The 12,109-nt window shown below is 62.2% G+C and overlaps 1 protein-coding gene across 1 annotated transcript; it reads right to left on the bottom strand.

Moving 5' to 3' along the window:
* Window positions 1–242: 242 nt before the first annotated feature.
* On the bottom strand, window positions 243–4,197 carry HMX1 (H6 family homeobox 1). Its single transcript, XM_032493229.1, is given in 4 exon segments — window positions 243–946; window positions 948–1,048; window positions 3,801–3,876; window positions 3,878–4,197. Coding segments are annotated over 4 exon segments (1,053 nt in total). The 5' UTR covers window positions 4,196–4,197; the 3' UTR covers window positions 243–388.
* Between the last annotated feature and the right edge of the window lie 7,912 nt (window positions 4,198–12,109).

Below are 12,109 nucleotides of genomic sequence, written 5' to 3'. Positions count from 1 at the left end.
CTGTGTTTGCCAGGCACTGCACCCAGCCGCTGGCTCCAGAGGTGGGGGGGGGGGGGACGGGGACGGGGGAGGCGCTGAATTTGCTCATGGGTTGAGGCCTGTCCCCGTGGGGCTCTGGGCTGCACGGCCGACTGTCTCGGTGATGCCCTCTTCCGAGCGAGGATCCAGCCTTGCCACTGTTTGGAGACCCAGGGTCACCTGCGGCTCTGCTACATTCTGGACCATATTTAGATGGGTTCGGCCGGTCGGGCCCCAGGGGCAGAGGGGCGGTTGGAGCGCCCCGGGCCTCCCCGACGGCCCCCTTGCGCCACTGCCGCCGCCACGGCCTTTTGGCGCGTCCGCACAAGTCCCCAGCGGCCACGGGGAATGGGCCCCGCGGGCCGGGAGCTCACACCAGGCCGGGCATCTGCGCCCGCAGGAAGGGCATGGAGGCGGCGGCCGGGAAGGCAGCCAGCGGGTAGGCGAGGGCCCCGGAGAAGCCGAGCAGCGGCGGGGGTGGCGCGGGCGCGGCGGGCGCCAGCGGGAAGGGCAGCGCGGCGGGGGCCCCGGCGGCGGCGGCGGCGGCGGCGGCGGCCGGGGGACTTTCGTGGTAGAGCACCGGCACGCGGACGAGGCGCTGCGCACCCGGCGGGGACAGGCTGGCCGCCTCCAGCTCGGCCGCCAGCTGCCGTTTCCACTTGTTGCGGCGGTTCTGGAACCAGATCTTGACCTGCGTCTCGGTGAGCTGCAGGGAGGCGGCCAGGCCGGCGCGCTCGGCGCTGCTCAGGTAGCGCTTCAGGTCGAAGGTGGACTCGAGCTGGAAGACCTGGCTGCGCGAGAAGACCGTGCGCGTCTTCTTCTTGCGGCCGCCGCCGCCGCCGCCACGCGCCTCCCCCGCCGCCGCCGGGGCCTCCCCCAGCTCCACCGCCTCCTCCGCGCCGGCCGCCGGGCCCCGCGCTGCGAGCTCCTGCCACCTCCCGCTGCACCGCTCCCGGGCCGGGGCCCCGGGGCCAGGCGCCCTCAGCACGGCCCATCTCCTCGCCTGTCTCCGGTGAGTCCCGGTCGCTGGCTGCAAGGGGGAGAGGAGGAACACTGGTCGGTTCTGGCAGCTGATCCCCAGACCCAATCACTGAGGCCAGCTGCTGCCCCCATAAGGTCACCGGCAACCACAAGCAGGGAAATCGTCCCCACGCAGGGCCCTGCGTCCCACAGCACCTATGGCAGATCTTGCCCTGGGATGGAGAAAGGCAGAACATCCGGAGGTGAACTCGAAGACCAGAGACTCTCCAAAGCAACACGCTGGCAGCACACTCACGCTCAGAACAGGACAACAGAGGGAAGAGGAGAGAAAAGAAATAAACACAAAAAGAAGACGACTCCTGTAACCAGTGGCTTCGCATCAAAACACACAAAAGCCTGCAGGCATACCTCACGGAGGACAGATGTCCTGAGAAATGCACGCACTGGGAAACAACACAGAGATGGCCTCATCCCTAGCACCCAGCCCTAGGCCGTCCCCCAGACACGGAGATGAAGACGTGCCGTGCCCCCCGCCCCCCCCGCGTTCACTCTTAGGAGCAGATGCAAAACCCCCGCCTGCCTAGAAATATTCCCGTTGATGAAGGATAAACAAATGCGAACAATCCCCAAACAAAACTCCAACCAGGTGATATAAGTAAGCCATTCACCCCGGTTTCCAGGGCCCCTAATCCAAATGTCCACAGACTGCCCTCTCTGCCCACAGCCATGCTCAGAGGGAGCACATGCAAGCACAGCTCCGCAGAAACCCTCAGCAGCCGCACCTCACCCCAAACAGGTTGAGCCTGTGGGGTGGGGGTACAGAAGCCCACAGGGGGTCCCCGAGCTCATGCTCCAAGTACCGAGTTCCACCCAATCTCCCAGAGGTCAGGAGCTGACCCTCCCAGGGCTGGCAAGGAATGGTCCCTCCAGGACCCAGGTGCTTGTTTAGAATCCAGGCCAAGCTAGAAAAGGGGCTGACTTTGGGGCTCAGGAGGCCAATTCAGGCCAGTCTGCCCTTCCACCTCAGGCTGAGCCTCCCATGCTCAGGCGATAGGTCAGCAGTCGGGTAGAGTTTGGCCCAGCCAGCCCTCCAGAGGCAGCGGTGTGCCCGCAGTGTGAGCTCCCGGGCAAGGTGTCTGTGCTTGATCCACGCCCCCAGAACCCATGGAGGTGTGCGGATTTACCAGCGTCCCTGCTCAACCCTGGTGGTGTGGCCCTTCATGGTGTCCAAAGAGGGGTCAGGTTCCAGGCTGGCATGTGTGCAAGCAGATACGGGGAGCTCCCCACACTGACTCACAGCGCTCACGCATTGCCACCAGGGGCCAGGCTGGCCTGCCAGCTCAGGTACGAAACAGGGACCCCTAACCCGCATTGTACGAAATGTTGCTTTTGGAGGGACTGCCCCGTGGGACTGCAGCTGGAGAAGAACCCCAGGGGCAAGAGGGGAACACATTTTACCCTGTGCGACCCTTTTCAGAAACACCCCCAGAAGAGCACTAATTTGATCACTCTTTTGGGGGAAAACACTGGAGCCTCCTCAAGTTTCCTGGAAGGGGTAGGGGCCCCGAACTTCACAGGTGTAGGTTCTGAGATGTGGGTCCCCTCGCAAGGGGCTCAATCCCACACCAGAGAAGGGGTTATCCAACATGTGAGAGGGGTCTGCCCACCGACACCTCCAGCACTCACTAACTTGCGCTCCGAGCTGAAAGGATCTCAGAGCGACAGCCTGGAAGAGGCCTCGCTGGCCTCACAGTGTGTGTGTGTGGGGGGGGGGGGGAGCTGGCAATGCCTGGGGGCTGAGGGTAGGATAGCTTCCTAGTCTCCTCCTCCCCAGGCGTCTTCCTCCAAAGGGCAGGTCCCCATGGGAAGCAGCCACCCTGGGGAGGGGGAGCAGGATTCAGGGGCCTGTAATGTCCAGGCAAGAAGGGGGAGCAGGTTCTCGGGCTGAACCCCCACCCCTTCAGCCTCAGAGCCCTCAGCAGGAAACAAAGGCAGGGGAGGGGGAGGGGCAGAAAGGAAGCGAAGCGGGTGGGACTGGGGGCTTCAGAACTCAGCCTTCTGGCCTGGCACAGCCACAGCCAAGGGCCCTGGGAGGCCCAAGAGGGAGACTCAGGCCGCTGCCCCAGGCCCTGTCTGCAGCTGGCAGAGGAGATGAGACTTTGGGGACACGGCTGCTGTGCCGGACCCTCCTCCTCCCCTATCAAGCCCCCCACAACAGTGTCTCCCTCTGGTCAGTGCCCTCTTTATTTTACTGTATCTGACTCTACTTTGTCTTCCAGCTCTCTCTCCTCCCTTTATCTTTTCTCTCTCCTCTCCATCATTTATGGGTTCCTTTTTGGTTTGGGGTTTTTGTTTTTGTTTTCTTTCATATTCTCTCTCCCCTCTCCTTTCTCCTCTCCCGGCATCTTTCTTCTCTGTCCTTCCCTCTTCTTTTCTTACCCCTCTCCACATCCTGTCTTTCCCTGTTGTATTTATTTCGCTCTCCTTTCCTTTCTCCTCTTAGGTATCTGTTGTCTCCTATCCCCAGGTTCCTCTCCCAAGAGCTCTCTAGAGCCTGGTGATGGGTGAAGTCCAGATCCTGTGAAACCTTCTCCCTGTGTGGGGAGCCTGTCCCTGAGAATGGGGCTCCAAACCCACCCAACCAGGGGCTCTTGCGGGGGCCCTGCACGACCCGGAGCCCGCTACAGCCAAAAAGAAGGGTGGCCCAAAAGGGCGCCAACGAACCCAAAGTCCCCGAGCAAACGCGCGAGAGGAAGCCGGGCCCCACCGCCCGGCCCACCGTTCCCCGCGCCCTCACTCACTGTCAGGACTGAGGCCGCCTCCGTAGCCTCCGTGCGACCGCGAGTACCAGCGCGTCCCGCCGCCGCAGCCCAGAGCAGTAGGGCGGCCCGGGACCGGGGGGCGGCCGGGGACCAAGGCCCAGCGCGCCCGGCCCAAGCAGCGCCCGGGCCCGCGCCTCCCCGCCGGGCCCGCCGCCCGCGCGCAGCTGTCTCCGCCGCTGCAGCCCCCGCCGCCGCGCCTGCTCCGCGTCCTCGTCCTCCGGATCGTCGTCGTCGTCCTCCTCGTCCTCGCGGCCGCCGCCGCCCTGGGCCGCGCGCCCGGAGCCCTTGGCCTCGGCCGCCAGCAGGTTCTCGATGAGGAAGGAGGAAGCCCGGGCCGGCGTGGCGCGCCCGGGCTCCGTCAGCTCGTCCGGCATCGCGGCCGCGGACCGTCGGGCTCTGCCGGGCTCCTCGGGGCTCCGGGCGCCCCCGGCGCGGCGGGTGCCGGTCCCCGCTGGGGACAGTGGCGCGCGGCTCCCTGGCGCACGCGCGGGCCGGCCCTGGAACCGCTGCCCGGAGCGCTGGCGTCGGGCCCCGCGGGGCAGGCAGCGGCCTCGGCGCCGGGCTGGGCTGGGCCGGGAGCGGGTGCGCGCCGACAGCCGACAGGGCGGCCGCCTCGCTCGCCTTTCACGTCGCAGCTCTGGTCGCCGCCCGGGTCGGCCCCGCTGGGGGCGGGGAAGGCAGGGGAGGGGCCAGCAGGGGCGGGGCGGCGCGGGCCGGGCGGGAGTCCCGCTCAGCCCGAGAACGCGGCGCTGGCCCCGAGCGTGGCCACTGCCGGGAGACGCCGCCCGGACCCGGGCGCGCAGGCGGTCGCGCGGCCGAGGGCGGGCGGCCGGGGGCCCAGGCTGGGGGTCGCGGCCAGTCCAGCCCCGCGTGATCCATTCCCGGGGCCTGAGCCACCAGCGCCAGGGATGGGGGTGGGGCCTCGGCCAGGGGGCCGCCCATTGGCTGCGGGGCCCCGATGAGAAACGGACTGGCCAATCACCGTCCGGCAAGGTTCGTAATTGCCTCGCCGCAGGGAGAGTGTTGGACCCAGCGTGAGGAACAGTGTGTGTGTGCGCGCGAGTGTGGTATGTGCTTGTGTGCACGTGTGTGTGCTTGTATGTGTGTATGTGCGTGTGTAAATCGGGTCATGAAGACTCCGGGGCTTCCAAGAAACCGAAAGAGGCTGAACTAGTCATTTTTTAAAGACCCCGGAGTGTCAAGGCTGCAAAAATTGTGGCATATTTTAATATTTACACTTAATGAATTATTCTTTTAATGCCAAATGTAGTGCGATAGAATTCTCTAGTTCTCAGGTTGTCTCAGAATGTAAGAAAATGCTGGCCCCCACCCCCATTCCCATGGCCCTGCCGGCAACAGGCCCATGTCACGCTGAGTGAGAGAGGGTCCCCACAATCCCGCTCCCCGGGAGACCTGGGCCTTAGTAGATGAGCGAGAGCCATTGCCCCTGGCCGCGGAGGTCTTGGGGGTACTGTAAACCGGTAGCGAGTCCCCTCCCACTTAGGCAGCAGGGAGTGTAGTGACAAAAGTGCATCCCGGCCCACGCCGTCGCCCTCGGAGCTGTGGTCGCTCAGGAGTAACCTGACCGGCCTCCTCCGGGAGCGGGTGACGGCCGAGTCACCGGGTCGCAGCGCCGACGCGCGGGCGGAGCTGGCTTCACCGGACGCGGGTTATCTCGGAGAGACACATTCGGCCTCCCGTGCCAGCCAGGGGTCCTGGCCAACCGAGCACCGCCGGCTGTCCTCGCTTTAATATTCAGAACAACGACCGCGGAGAGAACATCAACCCCACATTATGGAGGGGAAAACAGAGGCGAGGAGAGGAGAGACTCCCCCAGATGGTAAGTGGCTTCCCCAGGCCTGGAATTCCCGCACTCTGGGCCCAAGGCCCTTCTGGCACCAACACCCTAGAGTCGGATAGGAGCAAGGAGCAGCAGATCTGAGAGGCCAGGTGGAGCTGAGGTCCAGCTGGAGGGACCTCGCTGGCCTGCAACCGTGGAGACAAAATAGTGAGCGCTGCGGGTGCATCTTCTGGCGTGCCTGCCGGGAACCAGTCGTCCTCCAGCCACCCCTTTCCCAGCCTGAGCCTTCCTGCCCATGAGAAGGGTCCCTGCTGGGAAGGGTCTCTGGTGCCCAGTGGCCTGGAGTCCTCGGGCAGGAGGCACACTCTTCTGCAGACTCACGGACTGGATGCTCAGCCCCTCCGGTGCTCCTCTGGCCCTCACGTCCTGCCCCAGGAGGGCACAGATGATCACCGGGGTGTTTAACTCCAGCCTGGAGACAGAGGATGGGGCCTTTCCCCCACTGTGTAGATGAGGGAGCTGAGCCAAAGTGGGTGGGTTGGGGTCAGGGAGACTCCAAAGGCAGAGGTACCCCGGACAGAGGGGAGTGAGTCAAGGCAAGAAATGACTGCCCCGGGCTGTTTGGAAGAGAAGCTGCTACCTTTTGGCTCATCACGGGGTCTAATTCAAGGGTGCTTCCGACAGATGCAGAAACGGGCCAGAGAGGGACTCGGATTAAAAGACAATACGGTGGGAAAGAGTACCTTCCAGATGACCACCTACTTTACGCAGGTGCCCTGGTCCGGCCTGTGAGTGCCTCCGAAGCCCGTTTCTGGAAACAGCTTTCCGAGCACCTTCAGGGTAGGGGTTTCCTCGGAGTCTGGGTTTGAGTTCTCTCTACTCGAGGGCTGTGTGGTCCTGGGGGAGGGGGTGCCTCATCTCTCTGATCTTCAGTTTCCTCTCCTGTAAGCCGCTGTTAGTAAACTCCTGCCTATGCTGGCTGTTGGGAGTGGAAGCCCCTGCTGGGCCAGGCCCCCAGGCACCTGGCCATTGGTTGCTGGCCGGTGTCTCCCCACTGCCCCTGGAGAGGTGAGGGGACAGACCAGACCTGATCGGAGGAGAGTAGGCCTCCCTCGCCCGAAATGGCTTTTTGGGGGTTGGAGGGCGCATTTCCTCTGCCAGGCACTGGGATGCGCAGGGTCCCCACACTGCTGATCCCGGAACCACTCTCAGCCACTCTGGCGGTGGAGGGCGGGTACACAGCACAGGGCGTTGGTGAGCGGACCAAGGGTCCCTGCTGAGGTGCAGGGCCGGTTAGGGAGGCATGAATTAGTTGCACTGGCCCTTACCCAGGCCGCTGCCTCTCTGCTCCGTGCAGAGGTGACGGGAGGCGGGATCCTTGGCAGAGGCTTGGCGCGTTCTGACCCTGCCCGCAGCTCCATCTCCCAGCATCCAGCTGGTTGCAACTCCAGGACAGTCTGCGGTGGTCAGCCCTTGGGATGCTCTCTGGAGACTGACCCTGAAGCCTCACGGCCCTGGGTGGGTTTCTGGTGCTCAAGAGCCAGAGCTCAAGTTTCGGTCACCTCTGGGCACTGGGCAGAAGGACTCCCCAGGCAGAAAAGTGGGGCCTCCAAGTCAGCATGTTGCCAGCTCTCTGTGTCTGTGTCTCTGAGGCATCTGCGCCCCCTTCCCCCAAGTCACAGCCACCCTTCCTTCTCTGTCTGCTCTTGTCTTTCCTTATGTTCCACTTGTCGCTGCGCAGCAGGATGGCCAGAGGGTCCCCAGCAAAGGGCCAAAGGGCCAAAGGGCACTCGGTGCTCTTCTCGACGGGACAGCGAGAACTTTGTCGCCTGTGTCCCCAGTGCATAGCTCAGCACTGGTTGTCAAAGGTGCCCCAGGAAGAGTGTAGGGGGTGAGTTAGTGGGAAAGATTCCCAGAGCCTAGATCAGAAGTCAGCCACTGCCAGTTTTTTTTTTAAATAAACTTTTCTTTTTGGAATAATCTTAGAGAATGCCCACTTTAAAATTTAAATTTTACCTTATTTTTTCTTCCCTTCATCCTTCACCCCAATTCCATTTGTCCTCATCTCACTCCCGCGCCACCCCACGTAACACACCTGCTCTCGTGTCTGAACTTAGAAAAGCGGTGTAAACTGTATGCCTCCACCAGCTCGCTTTTTTCACTTTAAAGTATGAATCTGATGCTGATAAGTGTTGTGATGATCTAACCATGCTGGGCTTACCCAGCAGTCAGCCATGCCTTTGTTCCAGTTCCTCTGGTCCAGTCACCCTTGTCCCCAAAACTTAGGGTGTAAAACCACCATTTCTCAGTGTGCTCATGGGTGTGGGGGTGGGGGGTAGTTTGTCTCCACTGCGTGGTGCTGAGCCTCAGCTGGGGGCTGGGGGTGGGAAGGACTTAGCTGAGGGCACCTTGGCTCCTTTATCTGGGGCCTGATGCTGATGTTAGCCGAGGGACCACTGCCTGGGCCCCTCCGTGTGACCCGGGCTTCCTTACAACATGGGTTCCCAGAATGAGTGAGTGTGGAGGGGTGTATGTAGGAGAGAGGTGTGGAACGTCGCCTGGGAATTCTGCTGTACTCTGCTGAGCTCCCATTGGGGTGCAAGGGGGAGGGGCCTTGGGCCCCACCTCTCAGTCAGGGGATGGTCAGACTGGAGGATGAGAATCCCTGTGTGGTCTTCCAGGAAAGGATGGTTGACCCCACTAGGGGACTTTCAGGTTGCTGCCAAGTGTCCACGACTGCAGATCGCGGCGGGATGGACAGACCTATTTTTCTTTGTGGGGTGGGAGGTTGTCTGGGGGTGCGTGTCCCTCAGAATGGTACTCCTGGGGTACGGGGTCTCTACAGAGTCCACATGGCAGGCTCTTCAGAGAGACTCTCCAGAGCAACGCGATCACCTCTGTGTCCCCTGATCTGTGCCAGCACCTGGCTTTATCCGACCCTGTCGGCGGCGTGGCGCTGGGATGAGGGTGGGAGGGAGTCGGGTTGTTTTCTGCAATGATTCTCTGGTTGCTGGTGGGCGAGGTTGCTGTGCTGTGCGACCAGGGGCAGCGGTAGGTTCGAGTGTGGCAGGGCTGGGAGCCAGAGGACCAAGATGCGCTTGGACTCTGAAGACCTGCAGCCTGCCACCTAAAGAGTAGGGTTCTCAGTTTGCGAAGCAGTGGGGAGCCACTGAAGGTGGCTGAACTGGGGAAGTGTCAGGACCGGAGCCTCCTTGGGAGGAGTAAGTGGAAAGCACTGCACATGTGGGTGAGTCTGACGACCATCCTAGTGATCAGCAGCGAAGCCCCAGGAGGGCGGTGGCCACGCAAGGGGGCCACGTCCCAGTAGCCACCTGGTGGTGCACCGGCCGGGGTTGGGGGCGGGGAGAGGGAGAGCCTCAGGACGTTTTTATTAGCTTGTCGGATGGTCTGCTCCTGACCTCACAGCCACGGTAAGGGTCCTTGCAGCTGTCCAGATGTGCAGCCAGGGACTGGGCAACTATTCTCCGCCAAATGCTGAGTCCACTGTGGCCATAAGCAAGTCACTACCCTCTGGGGACCTCAGTGTCTTCAGTGGTAAAGTGGGAATAACACCGCCCAGCACATGGGCTGGTGTGGGGTGGAGTGCAGGGACAATGCAGGCAAGTCTTTGGCGAGTGTTTAAAATATTTGCATCGTAGAAGAGCAAATGTTTGACAATTATTTTGGCTGCCTTTTGAGGTTTTGGCCACTTCCTTCCTTGCGAAAGTCCCCCTTTAAACACTGGAAAAGGGAGGAAAATCTTTACAACGTGTTCCGCGGATGCTTCCCAGAGTTCCATTCCCTGGGAGATGGGCCGAGGGGGCGGAGAGGGCGGAGGCGGGGGGGTGGCGGAGGAGGGGGAAGGAGGAGGGGAGGAGGAGGTAGGAGGCGCGGAGCAGGGGGAGGGGAGGGGAGAGGGCAAGGAAGGGAAGGTGTGTATGGGGATGGAGACGGATGGGGCGGAGAACCAAACGAGGGAGGAAGGGATGCATGGGGAGGGCGGGGAGGGGTGCGGGGAGGGAGGCGAGGGGCGGGGAGAGGTCAGCGGAGGCGGGGCGGGGGCGGGGCTGGATGACGTCCGCAGCATTCCCGGCGCGCTGCCGCGGGACGCCGGCCGGGCCCGGAAGCCCCGGGTTCTGGGCGAGGTTCCCAAGGACCGTCCCGGGGCAGCGTGTGCGAGTCGCCAGAGCCGCGCTCCCGAAGCGCCGCCCGGGCCAGCCGAGAAGCCCCCTTCCCCGCCGGGGCGCCCGAGAAGGGTCCCAGTCCGGAGCCGCCGGATGCTGGGGTGGACAAGACGTGCCAACGCCTGTGCCAAGGAGGCTGCTCCCCCTCCAACCCTCAGGGCCTTGCCAGGAGCACCTGCCCTGGGCCGAGCCGAACTCTCACCTTCTGCTCACCCCCAGCCCAGGCTTGGGCGCTGCGTCATGTCTTGTCCCCGCTTGGGGTGGGCATCCACCAGATCCCGGTGTCCCCGCGCTCGGCAAACCATCAACCTTGCGGGCGCGGGGTGGGGGGGCTGAGGGTGTTCTCATTGATGGAGGGACCCTTCCTTCCTCTGCAGGTACATTCCCCACTCCAACATTTTATTTTGAAAGAACTGGCCATAGGACACCCATTAGGTACCCTCTAGATTCTTCCATTAGCACCTGGCTTTCCTTGCTTTATGACATCTGCGCGTCTCTCCATCCGCCTCTCCACCACAGGGATGCGCGCGTTTGGGTCCCAGCTCTGCCTCTGATAAGCTGTTTGCTGTCCCCAGGCACCACCTCCTCCTCTGGAGGTGGGCGTCCTAGGGCTCCCTGTGCTGCAGGCTGTGCTGGTGGAAAGTGGTCCATGAATGGACTCTGTCCTGATTATGTTTTCAAGCGTGATGCTACAGTCACACTCCTGATTTCCTCGTGTGACGTCCGTCAGCGGCTCTGCATTCACCGCCAACCCTCGTTGTCTGCCACTGATGTCCTGTCTCCGTAAAGGTCTGCAAAGCTGTGGTCACCAACCTCAGGGGGCAGGCGCGGCTGGTTGCGGCATGAAGAGCACCTCAAGGTGGGGGTGGGTTTTGGTTTCCACGATGGAGCACAGGTTTGTGCCTGGAGTTATTCAAACCACCGGAGACCCTCAGACCAGTCAGACTGCCCGTGACCTTGATTGGAAGTGACTTGGGGTTGGAGAAATGCAGCTGGAACAACAAGGAGAGGGGAACTACCGTGCAGGTGCAGGGCACCTCTTCCCAGGAGCTGGATGGAAGTTTCTGGAAACCTCTGGCCATAGCCTGAACCCAGCCAGTCTGGCCTGGCTCACCCCTCTAAGTTTTGGAATGGATGCCTGTGGCCTAGCAGGGCGTGTTTGTGTGGGGCCCCCAGCGCGGGTGCCGGCAGGAATGTTTGGCCCAGGAATGCTAGTTACACTGCTCAGTTATCCCTCTGTGGGCAGGCGCCTGGGGCCTGGGAGGAGGCCCGTCCTCGCCCTCCCCCCTCAGAAGCTGCTGAGTGTTGGAGCCCAGCAGGTTTAGTCGGCACTTCCCAGAGCCCCGGGTGGGCAGGCTTGCCCGCCCGAACAAGTCCTTGCGGGGGGGGGGGGGGGGGGCGGGATGTCACTGAGCAGATTCGCTGCAGCAGCACTTGTGACACGGAAAACTGAACCGCCCTCCCTGCCAGCCGGGGCGGGGCGTCTGTAAACACTGACCCATCTTCCCACCATCACGTGATGCAGCTGGGGAAACAGTGGGTGGCCTTGATAGGGGACCCTCCCAAGTCTGGAGGGTTGGTTGGGGAAAACATAGAAACGAGGGTACAGGGCGTGTGTCACAGATGTGTAAAGGGGGTGAAACACACAGGCGTATTTACACACATAACCTTATACTGATTCTCATTTATGGTTGGTTGTGTGCCCATCTGTGATGGGCTGAACTGTCTCCCCCAATTCATATGTTGAAGCCCTAAACCCCAGTGCCTCAGAATGTGACCTCATCTGGAAATAGGGTCACTGCAGATGCAATGTGTTACTACGGTGAGGTCACCTGGAGTGGGTGGGCCCTAATCCATCAGGACTGGTGTCCTTATAAGAGGAATGCCCTGCAAAGAGACAGCAGCACGGGGGGAGGACGCAGGGCAGGGCTGCGGAGGCGCTGCCACGTGACCCCACAAGATTGGCACTGACCCCCAGCGCTGGGAGAGAGCCTGGGACACAGCCCAGCCACCGCCTTCAGAGGGGGAGCTCGGCCTGGCCAGCACCTTGGTCTTGGACTTCTGACTTGCAGTCTGTGAGAGAGTCTGCTTCTGCTGTTCTGAGCCCCTGGCAGCCCCGGGACGAAGGACAGCTTCTCTGACTGTGGGAGGAGGGCCTGGGGCCTGGTGTGATGCTCCCTCCCGGGGACAGGGGTGAGAGGATATCTCAGGTCCACTGTCTCCACTGTTTGAGGTTTGCACCAAGTGCAAGTATTACTTCATTTTTAAAACATGAAGTGGGAAAAGTCAGAAGTCCTCAGGGT

This window comes from Camelus ferus, chromosome 2 (assembly GCF_009834535.1).
Source record: "Camelus ferus isolate YT-003-E chromosome 2, BCGSAC_Cfer_1.0, whole genome shotgun sequence".
Classification (NCBI taxonomy): Eukaryota; Metazoa; Chordata; class Mammalia; order Artiodactyla; family Camelidae; genus Camelus; species Camelus ferus.
The sequence above is the reverse complement of the archived record's forward strand: the minus strand, read 5'-3'. Positions and strand labels throughout refer to the sequence as shown.